General features: G+C 41.6%; 1 protein-coding gene across 1 annotated transcript in view; it reads left to right on the top strand.

Moving 5' to 3' along the window:
- Nucleotides 1-24,838, top strand: part of dmtn (dematin actin binding protein) — a 44,886-nt gene that overhangs the window by 18,220 nt on the left and 1,828 nt on the right. Inside the window, exon 15 of the mRNA XM_084383797.1 lies at nucleotides 24,251-24,331. Coding sequence (XP_084239923.1) covers nucleotides 24,251-24,331 — 81 coding nt within the window. The remainder of the gene's footprint in view (nucleotides 1-24,250; nucleotides 24,332-24,838) is intronic.

Below are 24,838 nucleotides of genomic sequence, written 5' to 3'. Positions count from 1 at the left end.
CTTTGGGGGAGGTTTAGAGAATAGTTGACCCAAAAAAGGAAGATTCTGCCCCGAGACCCCAAACTGATATGAAAGAACTTTATTTAGACCCTTTTTACAGCAGCACTGAGATCGAGAGCGACTGATGGTGTGACAACAGTGACTCGGGGGCATTTGACACTTATTTAGTGGCATATGCCACTTATTTGGCATATGCCACTTATTTGGTGGCATGTGCCACTAAATTAATGTTTGTATTAAAATGACTGAAACAAATGATAATTGTTCAGCATTTCTCTGCAACATTCAGGGACTGTAGGTACTTTCTCTTTGAGGGAGGTTTAAAGAATAGTTGACCCAAAAAAGGAAGATTCTGCCCCGAGACCCCAAACTGATATGCAGAACTTTATTTAGACCCTTTTTACAGCAGCAGTGAGATCGAGAGTGACTGATGGTGTGACAACAGTGACTCAGGGGCATTTGACACTTATTTAGTGGCATATGCCACTTATTTGGTGGCATATGCCACTAAATTAATGTTTGTATTAAAATGACTGAAACAAATGATAATTGTTCAGCATTTCTCTGCAACATTCAGGGACTGTAGGTACTTTCCCTTTGGGAGGGGTTTAAAGAATAGTTGGCCCAAAAAAGGAAGATTCTGCCCCGAGACCCCAAACTGATATGAAAGAACTGTATTTAGACCCTTTTTACAGCAGCACTGAGATCGAGAGTGACTGATGGTGTGACAACAGTGACTCGGGGGCATTTGACACTTATTTAGTGGCATATGCCACTTATTTGGCATATGCCACTTATTTGGTGGCATATGCCACTAAATTAATGTTTGTATTAAAATGACTGAAACAAATGATAATTGTTCAGCATTTCTCTGCAACATTCAGGAACTGTAGGTACTTTCTCTTTGAGGGAGGTTTAAAGAATAGTTGACCCAAAAAAGGAAGATTCTGCTCCGAGACCCCAAACTGATATGCAGAACTTTATTTAACCCTTTTTACAGCAGCACTGAGATCGAGAGTGACTGATGGTGTGACAACAGTGACTCGGGGGCATTTGACACTTATTTAGTGGCATATGCCACTTATTTGGTGGCATATGCCCCTAAATTAATGTTTGTATTAAAATGAATGAAACAAACGACAATTGTTCATCATTTCTCTGCAACATTCAGGGACTGTAGGTACTTTCTGTTTGAGGGAGGTTTAAAGAATAGTTGACCCACAAAAGGAAGATTTTGCCCCGAGACCCCAAACTGATATGAAAGAACTTTATTTAGACCCTCTTTACAGCAGCAGTGAGATCGAGAGTGACTGATGGTGTGACAACAGTGACTCGGGGGCATTTGACACTTATTTAGTGGCATATGCCACTTATTTGGCATATGCCACTTATTTGGTGGCATATGCCACTAAATTAATGTTTGTATTAAAATGAATGAAACAAACGACAATTGTTCATCATTTCTCTGCAACATTCAGGGACTGTAGGTACTTTCTGTTTGAGGGAGGTTTAAAGAATAGTTGACCCACAAAAGGAAGATTTTGCCCCGAGACCCCAAACTGATATGAAAGAACTTTATTTAGACCCTCTTTACAGCAGCAGTGAGATCGAGAGTGACTGATGGTGTGACAACAGTGACTCGGGGGCATTTGACACTTATTTAGTGGCATATGCCACTTATTTGGCATATGCCACTTATTTGGTGGCATATGCCACTAAATTAATGTTTGTATTAAAATGAATGAAACAAACGACAATTGTTCATCATTTCTCTGCAACATTCAGGGACTGTAGGTACTTTCTGTTTGAGGGAGGTTTAAAGAATAGTTGTCCCACAAAAGGAAGATTCCGCCCCGAGACCCCAAACTGATATGCAGAACTTTATTTAGACCCTTTTTACAGCAGCAGTGAGATCGAGAGTGACTGATGGTGTGTCAACAGTGACTCAGGGGCATTTGACACTTATTTAGTGGCATATGCCACTTATTTGGTGGCATATGCCACTAAATTAATGTTTGTATTAAAATGACTGAAACAAATGATAATTGTTCAGCATTTCTCTGCAACATTCAGGGACTGTAGGTACTTTCTCTTTGAGGGAGGTTTAAAGAATAGTTGACCCAAAAAAGGAAGATTCTGCCCCGAGACCCCAAACTGATATGCAGAACTTTATTTAGACCCTTTTTACAGCAGCACTGAGATCGAGAGTGACTGATGGTGTGACAACAGTGACTCGGGGGCATTTGACACTTATTTAGTGGCATATGCCACTTATTTGGTGGCATATGCCACTAAATTAATGTTTGTATTAAAATGACTGAAACAAATGATAATTGTTCAGCATTTCTCTGCAACATTCAGGGACTGTAGGTACTTTCTCTTTGAGGGAGGTTTAAAGAATAGTTGACCCAAAAAAGGAAGATTCTGCCCAGAGACCCCAAACTGATATGAAAGAACTGTATTTAGACCCTTTTTACAGCAGCACTGAGATCGAGAGTGACTGATGGTGTGACAACAGTGACTCGGGGGCATTTGACACTTATTTAGTGGCATATGCCACTTATTTGGTGGCATATGCCACTAAATTAATGTTTGTATTAAAATGAATGAAACAAACGACAATTGTTCATCATTTCTCTGCAACATTCAGGGACTGTAGGTACTTTCTGTTTGAGGGAGGTTTAAAGAATAGTTGACCCACAAAAGGAAGATTTTGCCCCGAGACCCCAAACTGATATGAAAGAACTTTATTTAGACCCTCTTTACAGCAGCAGTGAGATCGAGAGTGACTGATGGTGTGACAACAGTGACTCGGGGGCATTTGACACTTATTTAGTGGCATATGCCACTTATTTGGCATATGCCACTTATTTGGTGGCATATGCCACTAAATTAATGTTTGTATTAAAATGACTGAAACAAATGATAATTGTTCAGCATTTCTCTGCAACATTCAGGGACTGTAGGTACTTTCCCTTTGGGAGGGGTTTAAAGAATAGTTGACCCAAAAAAGGAAGATTCTGCCCCGAGACCCCAAACTGGTATGAAAGAACTGTATTTAGACCCTTTTTACAGCAGCACTGAGATCGAGAGTGACTGATGGTGTGACAACAGTGACTCGGGGGCATATGCCACTTATTTGGCATATGCCACTTATTTGGTGGCATGTGCCACTAAATTAATGTTTGTATTAAAATGACTGAAACAAATGATAATTGTTCAGCATTTCTCTGCAACATTCAGGGACTGTAGGTACTTTCCCTTTGGGAGGGGTTTAAAGAATAGTTGACCCAAAAAAGGAAGATTCTGCCCCGAGACCCCAAACTGATATGAAAGAACTGTATTTAGACCCTTTTTACAGCAGCAGTGAGATCGAGAGTGACTGATGGTGTGACAACAGTGACTCGGGGGCATTTGACACTTATTTAGTGGCATATGCCACTTATTTGGCATATGCCACTTATTTGGTGGCATATGCCACTAAATTAATGTTTGTATTAAAATGAATGAAACAAATGACAATTGCTCATCATTTCTCTGCAACATTCAGGGACTGTAAGTACTTTCTGTTTGAGGGAGGTTTAAAGAATAGTTGACCCACAAAAGGAAGATTTTGCCCCGAGACCCCAAACTGATATGAAAGAACTTTATTTAGACCCTTTTTACAGCAGCACTGAGATCGAGAGCGACTGATGGTGTGACAACAGTGACTCGGGGGCATTTGACACTTATTTAGTGGCATATGCCACTTATTTGGTGGCATATGCCACTAAATTAATGTTTGTATTAAAATGACTGAAACAAATGATAATTGTTCAGCATTTATCTGCAACATTCAGGGACTGTAGGTACTTTCTCTTTGAGGGAGGTTTAAAGAATAGTTGACCCAAAAAAGGAAGATTCTGCCCCGAGACCCCAAACTGATATGCAGAACTTTATTTAGACCCTTTTTACAGCAGCAGTGAGATCGAGAGTGACTGATGGTGTGACAACAGTGACTCGGGGGCTTTTGACACTTATTTAGTGGCATATGCCACTTATTTGGTGGCATATGCCACTAAATTAATGTTTGTATTAAAATGACTGAAACAAATGATAATTGTTCAGCATTTCTCTGCAACATTCAGGGACTGTAGGTACTTTCCCTTTGGGAGGGGTTTAAAGAATAGTTGACCCAAAAAAGGAAGATTCTGCCCCGAGACCCCAAACTGGTATGAAAGAACTGTATTTAGACCCTTTTTACAGCAGCACTGAGATCGAGAGTGACTGATGGTGTGACAACAGTGACTCGGGGGCATATGCCACTTATTTGGCATATGCCACTTATTTGGTGGCATATGCCACTAAATTAATGTTTGTATTAAAATGAATGAAACAAACGACAATTGTTCATCATTTCTCTGCAACATTCAGGGACTGTAGGTACTTTCCCTTTGGGAGGGGTTTAAAGAATACTTGGCCCAAAAAAGGAAGATTCTGCCCCGAGACCCCAAACTGATATGAAAGAACTGTATTTAGACCCTTTTTACAGCAGCACTGAGATCGAGAGTGACTGATGGTGTGACAACAGTGACTCGGGGGCATATGCCACTTATTTGGCATATGCCACTTATTTGGCATATGCCATTTATTTGGTGGCATATGCCACTAAATTAATGTTTGTATTAAAATGACTGAAACAAATGATAATTGTTCAGCATTTCTCTGCAACATTCAGGGACTGTAGGTACTTTCCCTTTGGGAGGGGTTTAAAGAATAGTTGACCCAAAAAAGGAAGATTCTGCCCCGAGACCCCAAACTGGTATGAAAGAACTGTATTTAGACCCTTTTTACAGCAGCACTGAGATCGAGAGTGACTGATGGTGTGACAACAGTGACTCGGGGGCATATGCCACTTATTTGGCATATGCCACTTATTTGGCATATGCCACTTATTTGGTGGCATATGCCACTAAATTAATGTTTGTATTAAAATGACTGAAACAAATGATAATTGTTCAGCATTTCTCTGCAACATTCAGGGACTGTAGGTACTTTCCCTTTGGGAGGGGTTTAAAGAATAGTTGGCCCGAAAAAGGAAGATTCTGCCCCGAGACCCCAAACTGATATGAAAGAACTGTATTTAGACCCTTTTTACAGCAGCACTGAGATCGAGAGTGACTGATGGTGTGACAACAGTGACTCGGGGGCATATGCCACTTATTTGGCATATGCCACTTATTTGGTGGCATATGCCACTAAATTAATGTTTGTATTAAAATGAATGAAACAAACGACAATTGTTCATCATTTCTCTGCAACATTCAGGGACTGAAGGTACTTTCTGTTTGAGGGAGGTTTAAAGAATAGTTGACCCACAAAAGGAAGATTTTGCCCCGAGACCCCAAACTGATATGAAAGAACTTTATTTAGACCCTCTTTACAGCAGCAGTGAGATCGAGAGTGACTGATGGTGTGACAACAGTGACTCGGGGGCATTTGACACTTATTTAGTGGCATATGCCACTTATTTGGCATATGCCATTTATTTGGTGGCATATGCCACTAAATTAATGTATGTATTAAAATGACTGAAACAAATGATAATTGTTCAGCATTTCTCTGCAACATTCAGGGACTGTAGGTACTTTCTCTTTGAGGGAGGTTTAAAGAATAGTTGACCCAAAAAAGGAAGATTCTGCCCCGAGACCCCAAACTGATATGCAGAACTTTATTTAGACCCTTTTTACAGCAGCAGTGAGATCGAGAGTGACTGATGGTGTGACAACAGTGACTCGGGGGCATTTGACACTTATTTAGTGGCATATGCCAATTATTTGGTGGCATATGCCACTAAATTAATGTTTGTATTAAAATGACTGAAACAAATGATAATTGTTCAGCATTTCTCTGCAACATTCAGGGACTGTAGGTACTTTCCCTTTGGGAGGGGTTTAAAGAATAGTTGACCCAAAAAAGGAAGATTCTGCCCCGAGACCCCAAACTGATATGAAAGAACTGTATTTAGACCCTTTTTACAGCAGCAGTGAGATCGAGAGTGACTGATGGTGTGACAACAGTGACTCGGGGGCATTTGACACTTATTTAGTGGCATATGCCACTTATTTGGTGGCATATGCCACTAAATTAATGTTTGTATTAAAATGAATGAAACAAACGACAATTGCTCATCATTTCTCTGCAACATTCAGGGACTGTAGGTACTTTCTGTTTGAGGGAGGTTTAAAGAATAGTTGACCCACAAAAGGAAGATTTTGCCCCGAGACCCCAAACTGATATGAAAGAACTTTATTTAGACCCTTTTTACAGCAGCACTGAGATCGAGAGCGACTGATGGTGTGACAACAGTGACTCGGGGGCATTTGACACTTATTTAGTGGCATATGCCACTTATTTGGCATATGCCACTTATTTGGTGGCATATGCCACTAAATTAATGTTTGTATTAAAATGACTGAAACAAATGATAATTGTTCAGCATTTCTCTGCAACATTCAGGGACTGTAGGTACTTTCCCTTTGGGAGGGGTTTAAAGAATAGTTGACCCAAAAAAGGAAGATTCTGCCCCGAGACCCCAAACTGATATGAAAGAACTGTATTTAGACCCTTTATACAGCAGCAGTGAGATCGAGAGTGACTGATGGTGTGACAACAGTGACTCGGGGGCATTTGACACTTATTTAGTGGCATATGCCACTTATTTGGTGGCATATGCCACTAAATTAATGTTTGTATTAAAATGAATGAAACAAACGACAATTGTTCATCATTTCTCTGCAACATTCAGGGACTGAAGGTACTTTCTCTTTGGGGGAGGTTTAGAGAATAGTTGACCCAAAAAAGGAAGATTCTGCCCCGAGACCCCAAACTGATATGAAAGAACTTTATTTAGACCCTTTTTACAGCAGCACTGAGATCGAGAGTGACTGATGGTGTGACAACAGTGACTCGGGGGCATTTGACACTTATTTAGTGGCATATGCCACTTATTTGGTGGCATATGCCACTAAATTAATGTTTGTATTAAAATGACTGAAACAAATGATAATTGTTCAGCATTTCTCTGCAACATTCAGGGACTGTAGGTACTTTCCCTTTGGGAGGGGTTTAAAGAATAGTTGGCCCAAAAAAGGAAGATTCTGCCCCGAGACCCCAAACTGATATGAAAGAACTGTATTTAGACCCTTTTTACAGCAGCACTGAGATCGAGAGTGACTGATGGTGTGACAACAGTGACTCGGGGGCATTTGACACTTATTTAGTGGCATATGCCACTTATTTGGCATATGCCACTTATTTGGTGGCATATGCCACTAAATTAATGTTTGTATTAAAATGACTGAAACAAATGATAATTGTTCAGCATTTCTCTGCAACATTCAGGGACTGTAGGTACTTTCCCTTTGGGAGGGGTTTAAAGAATAGTTGACCCAAAAAAGGAAGATTCTGCCCCGAGACCCCAAACTGGTATGAAAGAACTGTATTTAGACCCTTTTTACAGCAGCACTGAGATCGAGAGTGACTGATGGTGTGACAACAGTGACTCGGGGGCATATGCCACTTATTTGGCATATGCCAATTATTTGGTGGCATATGCCACTAAATTAATGTTTGTATTAAAATGACTGAAACAAATGATAATTGTTCAGCATTTCTCTGCAACATTCAGGGACTGTAGGTACTTTCCCTTTGGGAGGGGTTTAAAGAATAGTTGACCCAAAAAAGGAAGATTCTGCCCCGAGACCCCAAACTGATATGAAAGAACTGTATTTAGACCCTTTTTACAGCAGCAGTGAGATCGAGAGTGACTGATGGTGTGACAACAGTGACTCGGGGGCATTTGACACTTATTTAGTGGCATATGCCACTTATTTGGCATATGCCACTTATTTGGTGGCATATGCCACTAAATTAATGTTTGTATTAAAATGAATGAAACAAATGACAATTGCTCATCATTTCTCTGCAACATTCAGGGACTGTAAGTACTTTCTGTTTGAGGGAGGTTTAAAGAATAGTTGACCCACAAAAGGAAGATTTTGCCCCGAGACCCCAAACTGATATGAAAGAACTTTATTTAGACCCTTTTTACAGCAGCACTGAGATCGAGAGCGACTGATGGTGTGACAACAGTGACTCGGGGGCATTTGACACTTATTTAGTGGCATATGCCACTTATTTGGTGGCATATGCCACTAAATTAATGTTTGTATTAAAATGACTGAAACAAATGATAATTGTTCAGCATTTATCTGCAACATTCAGGGACTGTAGGTACTTTCTCTTTGAGGGAGGTTTAAAGAATAGTTGACCCAAAAAAGGAAGATTCTGCCCCGAGACCCCAAACTGATATGCAGAACTTTATTTAGACCCTTTTTACAGCAGCAGTGAGATCGAGAGTGACTGATGGTGTGACAACAGTGACTCGGGGGCTTTTGACACTTATTTAGTGGCATATGCCACTTATTTGGTGGCATATGCCACTAAATTAATGTTTGTATTAAAATGACTGAAACAAATGATAATTGTTCAGCATTTCTCTGCAACATTCAGGGACTGTAGGTACTTTCCCTTTGGGAGGGGTTTAAAGAATAGTTGACCCAAAAAAGGAAGATTCTGCCCCGAGACCCCAAACTGGTATGAAAGAACTGTATTTAGACCCTTTTTACAGCAGCACTGAGATCGAGAGTGACTGATGGTGTGACAACAGTGACTCGGGGGCATATGCCACTTATTTGGCATATGCCACTTATTTGGTGGCATATGCCACTAAATTAATGTTTGTATTAAAATGAATGAAACAAACGACAATTGTTCATCATTTCTCTGCAACATTCAGGGACTGTAGGTACTTTCCCTTTGGGAGGGGTTTAAAGAATAGTTGGCCCAAAAAAGGAAGATTCTGCCCCGAGACCCCAAACTGATATGAAAGAACTGTATTTAGACCCTTTTTACAGCAGCACTGAGATCGAGAGTGACTGATGGTGTGACAACAGTGACTCGGGGGCATTTGACACTTATTTAGTGGCATATGCCACTTATTTGGCATATGCCACTTATTTGGTGGCATATGCCACTAAATTAATGTTTGTATTAAAATGACTGAAACAAATGATAATTGTTCAGCATTTCTCTGCAACATTCAGGGACTGTAGGTACTTTCCCTTTGGGAGGGGTTTAAAGAATAGTTGACCCAAAAAAGGAAGATTCTGCCCCGAGACCCCAAACTGGTATGAAAGAACTGTATTTAGACCCTTTTTACAGCAGCACTGAGATCGAGAGTGACTGATGGTGTGACAACAGTGACTCGGGGGCATATGCCACTTATTTGGCATATGCCACTTATTTGGTGGCATATGCCACTAAATTAATGTTTGTATTAAAATGAATGAAACAAACGACAATTGTTCATCATTTCTCTGCAACATTCAGGGACTGTAGGTACTTTCCCTTTGGGAGGGGTTTAAAGAATACTTGGCCCAAAAAAGGAAGATTCTGCCCCGAGACCCCAAACTGATATGAAAGAACTGTATTTAGACCCTTTTTACAGCAGCACTGAGATCGAGAGTGACTGATGGTGTGACAACAGTGACTCGGGGGCATATGCCACTTATTTGGCATATGCCACTTATTTGGCATATGCCATTTATTTGGTGGCATATGCCACTAAATTAATGTTTGTATTAAAATGACTGAAACAAATGATAATTGTTCAGCATTTCTCTGCAACATTCAGGGACTGTAGGTACTTTCCCTTTGGGAGGGGTTTAAAGAATAGTTGACCCAAAAAAGGAAGATTCTGCCCCGAGACCCCAAACTGGTATGAAAGAACTGTATTTAGACCCTTTTTACAGCAGCACTGAGATCGAGAGTGACTGATGGTGTGACAACAGTGACTCGGGGGCATATGCCACTTATTTGGCATATGCCACTTATTTGGCATATGCCACTTATTTGGTGGCATATGCCACTAAATTAATGTTTGTATTAAAATGACTGAAACAAATGATAATTGTTCAGCATTTCTCTGCAACATTCAGGGACTGTAGGTACTTTCCCTTTGGGAGGGGTTTAAAGAATAGTTGGCCCGAAAAAGGAAGATTCTGCCCCGAGACCCCAAACTGATATGAAAGAACTGTATTTAGACCCTTTTTACAGCAGCACTGAGATCGAGAGTGACTGATGGTGTGACAACAGTGACTCGGGGGCATATGCCACTTATTTGGCATATGCCACTTATTTGGTGGCATATGCCACTAAATTAATGTTTGTATTAAAATGAATGAAACAAACGACAATTGTTCATCATTTCTCTGCAACATTCAGGGACTGAAGGTACTTTCTGTTTGAGGGAGGTTTAAAGAATAGTTGACCCACAAAAGGAAGATTTTGCCCCGAGACCCCAAACTGATATGAAAGAACTTTATTTAGACCCTCTTTACAGCAGCAGTGAGATCGAGAGTGACTGATGGTGTGACAACAGTGACTCGGGGGCATTTGACACTTATTTAGTGGCATATGCCACTTATTTGGCATATGCCATTTATTTGGTGGCATATGCCACTAAATTAATGTATGTATTAAAATGACTGAAACAAATGATAATTGTTCAGCATTTCTCTGCAACATTCAGGGACTGTAGGTACTTTCTCTTTGAGGGAGGTTTAAAGAATAGTTGACCCAAAAAAGGAAGATTCTGCCCCGAGACCCCAAACTGATATGCAGAACTTTATTTAGACCCTTTTTACAGCAGCAGTGAGATCGAGAGTGACTGATGGTGTGACAACAGTGACTCGGGGGCATTTGACACTTATTTAGTGGCATATGCCAATTATTTGGTGGCATATGCCACTAAATTAATGTTTGTATTAAAATGACTGAAACAAATGATAATTGTTCAGCATTTCTCTGCAACATTCAGGGACTGTAGGTACTTTCCCTTTGGGAGGGGTTTAAAGAATAGTTGACCCAAAAAAGGAAGATTCTGCCCCGAGACCCCAAACTGATATGAAAGAACTGTATTTAGACCCTTTTTACAGCAGCAGTGAGATCGAGAGTGACTGATGGTGTGACAACAGTGACTCGGGGGCATTTGACACTTATTTAGTGGCATATGCCACTTATTTGGTGGCATATGCCACTAAATTAATGTTTGTATTAAAATGAATGAAACAAACGACAATTGCTCATCATTTCTCTGCAACATTCAGGGACTGTAGGTACTTTCTGTTTGAGGGAGGTTTAAAGAATAGTTGACCCACAAAAGGAAGATTTTGCCCCGAGACCCCAAACTGATATGAAAGAACTTTATTTAGACCCTTTTTACAGCAGCACTGAGATCGAGAGCGACTGATGGTGTGACAACAGTGACTCGGGGGCATTTGACACTTATTTAGTGGCATATGCCACTTATTTGGCATATGCCACTTATTTGGTGGCATATGCCACTAAATTAATGTTTGTATTAAAATGACTGAAACAAATGATAATTGTTCAGCATTTCTCTGCAACATTCAGGGACTGTAGGTACTTTCCCTTTGGGAGGGGTTTAAAGAATAGTTGACCCAAAAAAGGAAGATTCTGCCCCGAGACCCCAAACTGATATGAAAGAACTGTATTTAGACCCTTTATACAGCAGCAGTGAGATCGAGAGTGACTGATGGTGTGACAACAGTGACTCGGGGGCATTTGACACTTATTTAGTGGCATATGCCACTTATTTGGTGGCATATGCCACTAAATTAATGTTTGTATTAAAATGAATGAAACAAACGACAATTGTTCATCATTTCTCTGCAACATTCAGGGACTGAAGGTACTTTCTCTTTGGGGGAGGTTTAGAGAATAGTTGACCCAAAAAAGGAAGATTCTGCCCCGAGACCCCAAACTGATATGAAAGAACTTTATTTAGACCCTTTTTACAGCAGCACTGAGATCGAGAGTGACTGATGGTGTGACAACAGTGACTCGGGGGCATTTGACACTTATTTAGTGGCATATGCCACTTATTTGGTGGCATATGCCACTAAATTAATGTTTGTATTAAAATGACTGAAACAAATGATAATTGTTCAGCATTTCTCTGCAACATTCAGGGACTGTAGGTACTTTCCCTTTGGGAGGGGTTTAAAGAATAGTTGGTCCAAAAAAGGAAGATTCTGCCCCGAGACCCCAAACTGATATGAAAGAACTGTATTTAGACCCTTTTTACAGCAGCACTGAGATCGAGAGTGACTGATGGTGTGACAACAGTGACTCGGGGGCATTTGACACTTATTTAGTGGCATATGCCACTTATTTGGCATATGCCACTTATTTGGTGGCATATGCCACTAAATTAATGTTTGTATTAAAATGACTGAAACAAATGATAATTGTTCAGCATTTCTCTGCAACATTCAGGGACTGTAGGTACTTTCCCTTTGGGAGGGGTTTAAAGAATAGTTGACCCAAAAAAGGAAGATTCTGCCCCGAGACCCCAAACTGGTATGAAAGAACTGTATTTAGACCCTTTTTACAGCAGCACTGAGATCGAGAGTGACTGATGGTGTGACAACAGTGACTCGGGGGCATATGCCACTTATTTGGCATATGCCACTTATTTGGTGGCATATGCCACTAAATTAATGTTTGTATTAAAATGAATGAAACAAACGACAATTGTTCATCATTTCTCTGCAACATTCAGGGACTGTAGGTACTTTCCCTTTGGGAGGGGTTTAAAGAATAGTTGGCCCAAAAAAGGAAGATTCTGCCCCGAGACCCCAAACTGATATGAAAGAACTGTATTTAGACCCTTTTTACAGCAGCACTGAGATCGAGAGTGACTGATGGTGTGACAACAGTGACTCGGGGGCATTTGACAATTATTTAGTGGCATATGCCACTTATTTGGCATATGCCACTTATTTGGTGGCATATGCCACTAAATTAATGTTTGTATTAAAATGACTGAAACAAATGATAATTGTTCAGCATTTCTCTGCAACATTCAGGGACTGTAGGTACTTTCCCTTTGGGAGGGGTTTAAAGAATAGTTGACCCAAAAAAGGAAGATTCTGCCCCGAGACCCCAAACTGGTATGAAAGAACTGTATTTAGACCCTTTTTACAGCAGCACTGAGATCGAGAGTGACTGATGGTGTGACAACAGTGACTCGGGGGCATATGCCACTTATTTGGCATATGCCACTTATTTGGTGGCATATGCCACTAAATTAATGTTTGTATTAAAATGAATGAAACAAACGACAATTGTTCATCATTTCTCTGCAACATTCAGGGACTGTAGGTACTTTCCCTTTGGGAGGGGTTTAAAGAATACTTGGCCCAAAAAAGGAAGATTCTGCCCCGAGACCCCAAACTGATATGAAAGAACTGTATTTAGACCCTTTTTACAGCAGCACTGAGATCGAGAGTGACTGATGGTGTGACAACAGTGACTCGGGGGCATATGCCACTTATTTGGCATATGCCACTTATTTGGCATATGCCACTTATTTGGTGGCATATGCCACTAAATTAATGTTTGTATTAAAATGACTGAAACAAATGATAATTGTTCAGCATTTCTCTGCAACATTCAGGGACTGTAGGTACTTTCCCTTTGGGAGGGGTTTAAAGAATAGTTGACCCAAAAAAGGAAGATTCTGCCCCGAGACCCCAAACTGGTATGAAAGAACTGTATTTAGACCCTTTTTACAGCAGCACTGAGATCGAGAGTGACTGATGGTGTGACAACAGTGACTCGGGGGCATATGCCACTTATTTGGCATATGCCACTTATTTGGCATATGCCACTTATTTGGTGGCATATGCCACTAAATTAATGTTTGTATTAAAATGACTGAAACAAATGATAATTGTTCAGCATTTCTCTGCAACATTCAGGGACTGTAGGTACTTTCCCTTTGGGAGGGGTTTAAAGAATAGTTGGCCCGAAAAAGGAAGATTCTGCCCCGAGACCCCAAACTGATATGAAAGAACTGTATTTAGACCCTTTTTACAGCAGCACTGAGATCGAGAGTGACTGATGGTGTGACAACAGTGACTCGGGGGCATATGCCACTTATTTGGCATATGCCACTTATTTGGTGGCATATGCCACTAAATTAATGTTTGTATTAAAATGAATGAAACAAACGACAATTGTTCATCATTTCTCTGCAACATTCAGGGACTGAAGGTACTTTCTGTTTGAGGGAGGTTTAAAGAATAGTTGACCCACAAAAGGAAGATTTTGCCCCGAGACCCCAAACTGATATGAAAGAACTTTATTTAGACCCTCTTTACAGCAGCAGTGAGATCGAGAGTGACTGATGGTGTGACAACAGTGACTCGGGGGCATTTGACACTTATTTAGTGGCATATGCCACTTATTTGGCATATGCCATTTATTTGGTGGCATATGCCACTAAATTAATGTATGTATTAAAATGACTGAAACAAATGATAATTGTTCAGCATTTCTCTGCAACATTCAGGGACTGTAGGTACTTTCTCTTTGAGGGAGGTTTAAAGAATAGTTGACCCAAAAAAGGAAGATTCTGCCCCGAGACCCCAAACTGATATGCAGAACTTTATTTAGACCCTTTTTACAGCAGCAGTGAGATCGAGAGTGACTGATGGTGTGACAACAGTGACTCGGGGGCATTTGACACTTATTTAGTGGCATATGCCAATTATTTGGTGGCATATGCCACTAAATTAATGTTTGTATTAAAATGACTGAAACAAATGATAATTGTTCAGCATTTCTCTGCAACATTCAGGGACTGTAGGTACTTTCCCTTTGGGAGGGGTTTAAAGAATAGTTGACCCAAAAAAGGAAGATTCTGCCCCGAGACCCCAAACTGATATGAAAGAACTGTATTTAGACCCTTTTTACAGCAGCAGTGAGATCGAGAGTGACTGATGGTGTGACAACAGTGACTCGGGGGCATTTGACACTTATTTAGTGGCATATGCCACTTATTTGGTGGCATATGCCACTAAATTAATGTTTGTATTAAAATGAATGAAACAAACGACAATTGCTCATCATTTCTCTGCAACATTCAGGGACTGTAGGTACTTTCTGTTTGAGGGAGGTTTAAAGAATAGTTGACCCACAAAAGGAAGATTTTGCCCCGAGACCCCAAACTGATATGAAAGAACTTTATTTAGACCCTTTTTACAGCAGCACTGAGATCGAGAGCGACTGATGGTGTGACAACAGTGACTCGGGGGCATTTGACACTTATTTAGTGGCATATGCCACTTATTTGGTGGCATATGCCACTAAATTAATGTTTGTATTAAAATGACTGAAACAAATGATAATTGTTCAGCATTTCTCTGCAACATTCAGGGACTGTAGGTACTTTCCCTTTGGGAGGGGTTTAAAGAATAGTTGGCCCAAAAAAGGAAGATTCTGCCCCGAGACCCCAAACTGATATGAAAGAACTGTATTTAGACCCTTTTTACAGCAGCACTGAGATCGAGAGTGACTGATGGTGTGACAACAGTGACTCGGGGGCATATGCCACTTATTTGGCATATGCCACTTATTTGGTGGCATATGCCACTAAATTAATGTTTGTATTAAAATGAATGAAACAAACGACAATTGTTCATCATTTCTCTGCAACATTCAGGGACTGAAGGTACTTTCTGTTTGAGGGAGGTTTAAAGAATAGTTGACCCACAAAAGGAAGATTTTGCCCCGAGACCCCAAACTGATATGAAAGAACTTTATTTAGACCCTCTTTACAGCAGCAGTGAGATCGAGAGTGACTGATGGTGTGACAACAGTGACTCGGGGGCATTTGACACTTATTTAGTGGCATATGCCACTTATTTGGCATATGCCACTTATTTGGTGGCATATGCCACTAAATTAATGTATGTATTAAAATGACTGAAACAAATGATAATTGTTCAGCATTTCTCTGCAACATTCAGGGACTGTAGGTACTTTCTCTTTGAGGGAGGTTTAAAGAATAGTTGACCCAAAAAAGGAAGATTCTGCCCCGAGACCCCAAACTGATATGCAGAACTTTATTTAGACCCTTTTTACAGCAGCAGTGAGATCGAGAGTGACTGATGGTGTGACAACAGTGACTCGGGGGCATTTGACACTTATTTAGTGGCATATGCCAATTATTTGGTGGCATATGCCACTAAATTAATGTTTGTATTAAAATGACTGAAACAAATGATAATTGTTCAGCATTTCTCTGCAACATTCAGGGACTGTAGGTACTTTCCCTTTGGGAGGGGTTTAAAGAATAGTTGACCCAAAAAAGGAAGATTCTGCCCCGAGACCCCAAACTGATATGAAAGAACTGTATTTAGACCCTTTTTACAGCAGCAGTGAGATCGAGAGTGACTGATGGTGTGACAACAGTGACTCGGGGGCATTTGACACTTATTTAGTGGCATATGCCACTTATTTGGCATATGCCACTTATTTGGTGGCATATGCCACTAAATTAATGTTTGTATTAAAATGAATGAAACAAACGACAATTGCTCATCATTTCTCTGCAACATTCAGGGACTGTAAGTACTTTCTGTTTGAGGGAGGTTTAAAGAATAGTTGACCCACAAAAGGAAGATTTTGCCCCGAGACCCCAAACTGATATGAAAGAACTTTATTTAGACCCTTTTTACAGCAGCACTGAGATCGAGAGCGACTGATGATGTGACAACAGTGACTCGGGGGCATTTGACACTTATTTAGTGGCATATGCCACTTATTTGGTGGCATGTGCCACTAAATTAATGTTTGTATTAAAATGACTGAAACAAATGATAATTGTTCAGCATTTCTCTGCAACATTCAGGGACTGTAGGTACTTTCTCTTTGGGGGAGGTTTAAAGAATAGTTGACCCAAAAAAGGAAGATTCTGCCCCGAGACCCCAAACTGATATGAAAGAACTGTATTTAGACCCTTTTTACAGCAGCAGTGAGATCGAGAGTGACTGATGGTGTGACAACAGTGACTCGAGGGCATTTGACACTTATTTAGTGGCATATGCCACTTATTTGGCATATGCAGGGATGGGGCATGTATACAGGCATAATGTATACAGATGGAGAGGAGAGGAGAGGAGAGGGGAGGAGAGAGAAGCTCAGTGTGTCATTGTCCCCCGGACTAGGCCTATAGCAGCATAACTAAGAGCTGGTCCAGGACAGGCCCAGGCCTGTCCTGGCCCAGCCCTAACTATAAGCTCTATCGAAGAGGAAGGTCTTAAGTCTACTCTTAAAGGTAGAGAGGGTGTCCGCCTCCCGGACCAAAACAGGAAGATGGTTCCACAGAAGAGGAGCTTGATAGCTGAAGGCTCTGGCTCCCATTCTACTTTTGGAGACTTTAGGAACTACAAGTAATCCTGCGTTCTGGGAGCGTAATGCTCTAGTTGGGTGATAGGGTAATATGAGCTCCTGGAGATATGATGGTGCCTGACCATTAACAGCTTTGTAAGTGAGGAGAAGGATTTTAAACTCTATTCTTGATTTTACAGGGAGCCAGTGCAGAGAGGCCAATACAGGAGTAATATGATCTCTTTTCTTAGTTCCTGTCAGTACACGTGCTGCAGCATTCTGGACCAGCTGGAGACTCTTTAGAGACTTGTTAGGGCAGCCTGATAATAGAGAATTACAATAGTCCAGTCTTGAAGTAACACATGCATGGACTAGCTTTTCTGCGTCTTTTTGAGACAGGATGGGCCTGATTTTTGCAATGTTACGTAGATGAAAAAATGCAGACCTTGAAATTTGTTTTATATGGGAGTTGAAGGACATATCTTGATCAAAGATAACTCCCAGATTCCTGACGGTGGTGCTGGAGGCCAAGTTAATGCCATCCAAACTCGCTATATCATTAGATAATGCATCTCTAAGGTGTTTAGGACCAAGTACTATAACTTCGGTTTTATCTGAGTTTAACAGCAGAAAATTGCAGGTCATCCAGGTCCTAATGTCCTTGAGACATGCATGGAGTTTAGTAAGCTGATTAGTTTCATTTGGCTTTATTGATAGGTATAACTGTGTATCATCTGCATAACAATGAAAGTTTATGGAGTGTTTCCGAATTATATTTCCTAGAGGGAGCATATATAAGGTGAATAGTATGGGTCCAAGCACGGAGCCTTGAGGAACACCATGACTAACCTTGGTATACAGGGATGACTCATCATTAACATGTACAAACTGAAATCGATTCGATAAATAGGACTTAAACCAGTTTAATGCGGGTCCTTTAATGCCAATTAAGTGTTCCAGTCTCTGTAGTAGAATGTGATGGTCAATGGTATCAAATGCAGCACTAAGATCTAGTAAGACCAGGACAGAGACAAGTCCTTTGTCAGAAGCGATTAGGAGGTCATTTGTAACTTTCACCAGTGCCGTCTCTGTGCTATGATGTGCTCTAAAACCTGATTGAAAATCCACATATAAACTATTTTTATGAAGAAAGTCACATAGCTGGTTGGCGACTGCTTTCTCAAGGATCTTGGAGAGGAAAGGGAGGTTGGATATAGGTCTATAGTTGGCTAAAGCTTCTGGATCAAGATTAGGCTTTTTAAGGAGCGGTCTAATTACAGCTAGTTTAAAGGATTGTGGTACTAGCTGTAATAAGACCGCTCCTTAAAAAGCCTAATCAAACAACAATTGTTCATCATTTCTCTGCAACATTCAGGGACTGTAGGTACTTTCTGTTTGGGGGAGGTTTAAAGAATAGTTGACCCACAAAAGGAAGATTTTGCCCCGAGACCCCAAACTGATATGACAGAACTTTATTTAGACCCTTTTTATAGCAGCACTGAGATCGAAAGCGGCTGATGGTGTGACAACAGTGACTCGGGGGCATTTGACACTTATTTAGTGGCATATGCCACATATTTGGTGGCATATGCCACTAAATTAATGTTTGTATTAAAATGACTGAAACAAATGATAGTTGTTCAGCATTTCTCTACAACATTCAGGGACTGTAGGTACTTTCTGTTTGGGAGAGATTCAAAGAATAGTTGACTCACAAAAGGAAGATTTTGCCCCGAGACCCAAAACTGATATGACAGAACTTTATTTAGACCCTTTTTACAGCAGCACTGAGATCGAGAGTGACTGATGGTGTGACAACAGTGACTCGGGGGCATTTGACACTTATTTAGTGGCATATGCCACTTATTTAGTGGCATATTCCACTTATTTGGTGGCATATGCCACTAAATTAATGTTTGTATTAAAATGACTGAAACAAATGATATTTGTTCAGCATTTCTCTGCAACATTCAGGGACTGTAAGTACTTTCTGTTTGGGGGAGGTTTAAAGAATAGTTGACCCACAAAAGGAAGATTTTGCCCCGAGACCCAAAACTGATAAGACAGAACTTTATTTAGACCCTCTTTACAGCAGCAGTGAGATCGAGAGTGACTGATGGTGTGACAACAGTGACTCGGGGGCATTTGACACTTATTTAGTGGCATATGCCACATATTTAGTGGCATATGCCACATATTTGGTGGCACATGCCACTAAATTAATGTTTGTATTAAAATAACTGAAACAAACGACAGTTGTTCATCATTTCTAATTAACATTTAGGGAGTGTAGATATTATCAGTTTCATATAACAGGAAGTTTAAAAAGAACCCTTGAAACCTAAAATGAAGATTCTGCCCTGAGATCCCAAACTGATTTAGCAGCGCTGAGATCGAAAGTGACTGTTGTCATGCCACTAGTGGATCACAGGAATATATGATTAGTGGCTGAATGACGTATGTCACTATTTTTTTTATGAAAATGACTGAAGCGTGTGTGACAAAGTGACACAATCACTTTCACTTTCGAGTCCACAGCCCCTGGATTGGGTCGGTTGTTATGTACATCGGGCAGCAGGCGAAGGGGGGGACCTGGGCGTCCTGACCCCCAGCTTCGCAGACTAGCTCTTGGTATGTGGAATGTCACCTCTCTGGTGGGGAAGGAACCAGAACTGGTGTGGGAGGTAGAGCGGTACCAACTAGATATAATTGGGCTCCCCTCCACGCACAGCACCGGTTCTGGAACCAGACCTCTTGAGAGGGGCTGGACTCTCTCCAGAGGCACCGACTGGGTGTGGGGATACTCACAAGCTCCCGGCTGAGTGCTGCTGTGTTGGAGGCCACCTTAGGCCAAAGGTCGATGATCGACTTTGTGGTCGTATCATCGGACCTGCGGCCGTATGTCTTGGACACTCAGGTGAAGAGAGGAGCGGAGTTGTCAACTGATCACCACCTGGTGGTAAGTTGGATCAGGTGGTGGGGGAGGCTGCCGGACAGATCTGGGAAACCCAAACGAGTAGTGAGGGTGAACTGGGAACATCTGGCGGAGGCCCCGGTCCGTCAGGTCTTCAACTCCCACCTCCGGAAGAACTTTTAGCTCGTCCCGGGGGAGACTGGGGACATGGAATCCGACAGGACCATGTTCAGAGCCTCCATTGTAGAGGCAGCCGCTAAGAGCTGTGGTCAGACGGTCATCGATGCCAGTCGGGGCGGCAACCCAAGGACCTGCTGGTGGACACCAGCGGTGAAGGAAGCTGTCAAGCTGAAGAAGGAGGCCTTTCGTGCATGGCTGGCCCAGGGGTCTCCTGAAACAGCAGACTGCTACTGGGAGGCCAGGAGGGCTGCAGCTTCGGCGGTCACCGAAGCAAAAACCCAGGTGTGGGAGGAGTTTGGTGAGGACTTTCAGTTGGCCTCAAGAAAGTTCTGGCAAACCATTCGGCAGCTCAGAAAAGGGAAGCAGGCCCCAGCCCAGGCTGTTTTCAGTCGGGGAGGGGACCTGATGGACCGGACTGGGAATATCGTCGGCCGGTGGAAGGAACACATTGAGGACCTCCTAAACCCGGCTAACACGTCTGAAATTGAGGCAGAGCCTGAAGACTCGGGGCAAGACTCGTCCATATCCCTAGCAGAGGTCACTGAGGTAGTCAAGAAGCTCCCCAGTGGCAAGGCGCCAGGGGTGGATGAGATTCGCCCCGAGATGCTGAAGGCTCTGGACATTGTTGGGCTGTCATGGCTGACACGTCTTTTCAGTGTCGCATGGAGGTCAGGGACGGTACCTCTGGAGTGGCAGACCGGGTTGGTGGTCCCCATTTTCAAAAAGGGGGACCGGAGGTTGTGTGCCAATTATCTGGGTATCACACTGCTCAGCGTCCCCGGGAAAGTTTATTCCAGGGTGCTAGAAAGGAGGGTCCGTCCAATCGTCGAACCTCTGATTCAGAAGGAACAATGTGGATTCCGCCCTGGCCGTGGAACAGCTCTTTACCCTTGCAGGCTTGCTGGGGGGGGTCATAGGAGTTTGCCCATCCAGTCTTCATGTGTTTTGTAGACTTGAAGAAGGCCTATGACCGGGTCCCCCGGGGAGCTCTGTGGGGGGTACTGAGGGAGTATAGGGTACCCGGGGTGGTTGGTACGAGCTATCCGGTCCTTGTACGACCAAAGTGAGAGTTGTGTCCGTATACTTGGCACAAAGTCGAATACGTTTCCAGTGGGTGTTGAACTCTGCCAGGGCTGCCCATTGTCTCCAATCCTGTTTGTGATATTCATGGACAGAATCTCAAGGCGCAGCCGTGGTGAGCATAGTGTCCGGTATGGGAGCCTCAGAATTGCATCTCTGCTTTTTGCAGATGACGTGGTTCTGTTGGCTTCCTCAGCCCGTGAACTCCAGCAGGCATTGGGGTGGTTCGCAGCCGAGTGTGAAGCGGTCGGGATGAGGGTCAGCACCACTAAGTTTGAGGCCATGGTTCTCTGCCGGAAGACAGTGGATTGCCCCCTCTGGTTGGGGAGTGAGCTCCTGACCCAAGCGAAGGAGTTTAAGTATCTCAGGGTCTTGTTCACGAGTGATGGGAGAATGGAGCATGAGGTGGAGAGACAGCTTGGTGCGGCGTCTGCAGTATTGCGGGCATTGTACCGGGCCGTCGTGGTGAGGAGGGGGCTGAGCCGCAAGGCGAAGCTCTCGATTTACTGGTCCATCTATGTTCCAACCCTCACCTATGGCCACGAGCTGTGGGTAGTGACCGAAAGAACAAGATCGCGGATACAAGCGGCTGAAATTAGTTTCCTCTGTAGGGTGGCTGGGCTCAGCCTTAGGGATAGGGTGAGGAGCTCAGACATCCGGAGGGAGCTCAGAGTAGAGCCGCTGCTCCTTCGCGTCAAGAGGAGCCAGTTGAGGTGGTTCGGGCACCTGACCAGGATGCCCTCTGGGCGCATCCCTATGGAGGTTTTCCGGGCACGTCCAACTGGGAGGAGACCCTGGGGCAGTACCAGAACCCGCTGGAGAGACAACATATCTCATCTGGCCTGGGAACGTTTGGGATCCTCACGGAGGAGCTGGAAAGTGTTGCTGGGGAGATGGAGGTCTGGAGCTCCCTACTGAGCCTGCTGCCACTGCGACCCAACCCCGGACAAAGTGGATGAAAATGATGATGATGATGATGATGATGACTGAAACAAATAACAATTATTCATCATTTCTCAGCAATGTTCAGGGACTGTAGGCATTTTCTGTTTGGGGGAGGTTTAAAGAATAGTTGACCCAAGTAAGATTCTGCCTTTATTGACTTTAAAATAAACTTTATTTAGACCCTTTTTACAACAGTACTGAGAGTGACGGATGGTGTGCCAACAGTGACTCAGGGGCATATGCCACTTATTTAGGTAAAAAGTCAGAATTTTGATAAAAAGTTAAGGGAAAAAATCAGAATTTTGAGAAATTTTTCCCTCAACTTTTTCAAAAGTTAAGAAAAAGGGGAAAAGTCCAAATTTTAATAAAAAGTTGAGGGGAAACGTCAGAATATAAGAAAAGTTTGAAAAAGTTCAGGGAAAAATGTCAGAATTTTTGGGGGGAAAGTCAGAAGTTTGAAAAAAAAGAAGAAAGAGACATTCTTCTGAAATGTTTTTTCCACAGATGAGAAAATAAATGTAAGGAAATAAAGTTAAACAAAATTGCCAGGATAATCTCTCTAGGTTCCTACATCTTTTTTTTCATCTGAAAAAAATATGAAAAGAAATTTCAGGACTATACACAATACAATAAATATATGTATATAGAACTTAATTTAGATCCTTTTTACAACAGCACTGAGATCGAAAGTGACTGATGGTGTGCCAACAGTGACTCAGGGGCATATGACACTTATTTAGTGGCATATGCCACTAGATTAATGTTTTTATTAAAATAACTGACACAAACGACAGCTGTTCATCATTTCTAATTAACATTTAGGGACTGTAGCTATAATCAGTTTCATATTACAGGAAGCTTAAAAGAACCCTTGAAACCAAAAATGAAGATTCTGCCCTGAGCTCCCAAACTGATTTGAAAGAAGTTTTGGACTCTCTTTATAGCAGCGCTGAGATCGAAAGTGACTGATGTCATGCCACTAGTGGCTCACTGGAATATATGATTAGTGGCTCAGTGGCATATGCCACTGAGCCAAAAGTGGCATATGCCACTGACTGAATTTTTTCATTAACATGACTGAAACAAATAACAATTGTTCATCATTTCTCTGCAACGTTCAGGTACTGTAGGCATTTTCTGTTTGTTTGATGAGATGAGAAAAGAAATGTAGGGAAAAAGCTAAAAAAAAAAAAAAAAATTGCCAGGATAATCTCTCTAGGTTCCTACATCTTTTTTTTCCATCTGTGAAAAAAATATGAAAAGAAATTTCAGGACTGTACACACACACACACACACACACACACACACACACATATATATATATATGTATATATATACACATATATATATAGTTTGTTTTTTATGCATGGCACTGAGTGAAAAAAGATAGAGAAAACTCTTGGCTGACGTGCCCTGATACAGCGTTTGACTTGAGAATTGGTGGAAAAAGAAGTTTTGCCAGGATAATTGTTCTAGTTCCTACATTATTTTTTTTTCATCTCTGAAAAAACATGAAAAAAAATTTTCAGGAGGATTTTATTCTGATTTCTCTTTTAAAAAAAATTAAATACATAAAAATTGTATATACAAGTGGTAAAAGTGGTGTAGCAGCGCTGGATTCAAAAGTGTTTCTGTTGTTTTCTTTAAGAACAAAATCTTTGTGTATCTGCTGTATGAGTTACAACACACATAACACAGAACACGTCCATATGAAAAAATACTAAATGATGTTACTGAACACTTGAAATAATAATATTTATAATTTGTTGAGTTCATTATAATCAAGTTTACAAAGTGACGTGTTACATTTAATTATGTTTTCTTTAGATCTATCCCTATGAAGCACTGATTGTGACCCACAGAGGGCGCTGTAAGCTGCCGCCAGGAGTCGACCGCACTCGACTGGAGGTTTGTATCACAGCCCGACGTGCATCCTGACAAGACTGAACATCACAGACTATCAGCAGGAAGTCAGTCTCCAGACAGAAATTCAAATTTTCAGTCCTCCTTATAGGATAAACTAATTTTATCAAGTCAGTTTTAAGCAATTTGTGCATCAAAGTTCATTAAAGTCAAACACAAACATCACAAAGTCATTATAAAGTCTCTCCTCACTCAACAACTCACTGAATTGAGCATTTTTTAAAGGGAGTCTGGTGACTTTCTCCACAGGCGACTAAAAAAAAATCACCTTTTTGTCAAATTAAGTCTCTGTTTCTGTTCTCATGTAAAATGAATACTTTTACTATTGTTTGAAGCCAATTTTGAATATAGAGTTTTTCTACACCTGAAAACTTAAAATCAGTCAATTTGTTAATGGAGTCTGGTGATATTGTGGTTAGCAGTTCAGTCACCTCACAGACTGAGGCGTTGGATGAAATGAGCTCCTGACTTGTGTTTTCTTTCGTCTTCTCC

Source organism: Pagrus pagrus, assembly GCF_965226575.1.
Source record: "Pagrus pagrus genome assembly, chromosome: 19".
NCBI lineage: Eukaryota > Metazoa > Chordata > Actinopteri > Spariformes > Sparidae > Pagrus > Pagrus pagrus.
The sequence above is the reverse complement of the archived record's forward strand: the minus strand, read 5'-3'. Positions and strand labels throughout refer to the sequence as shown.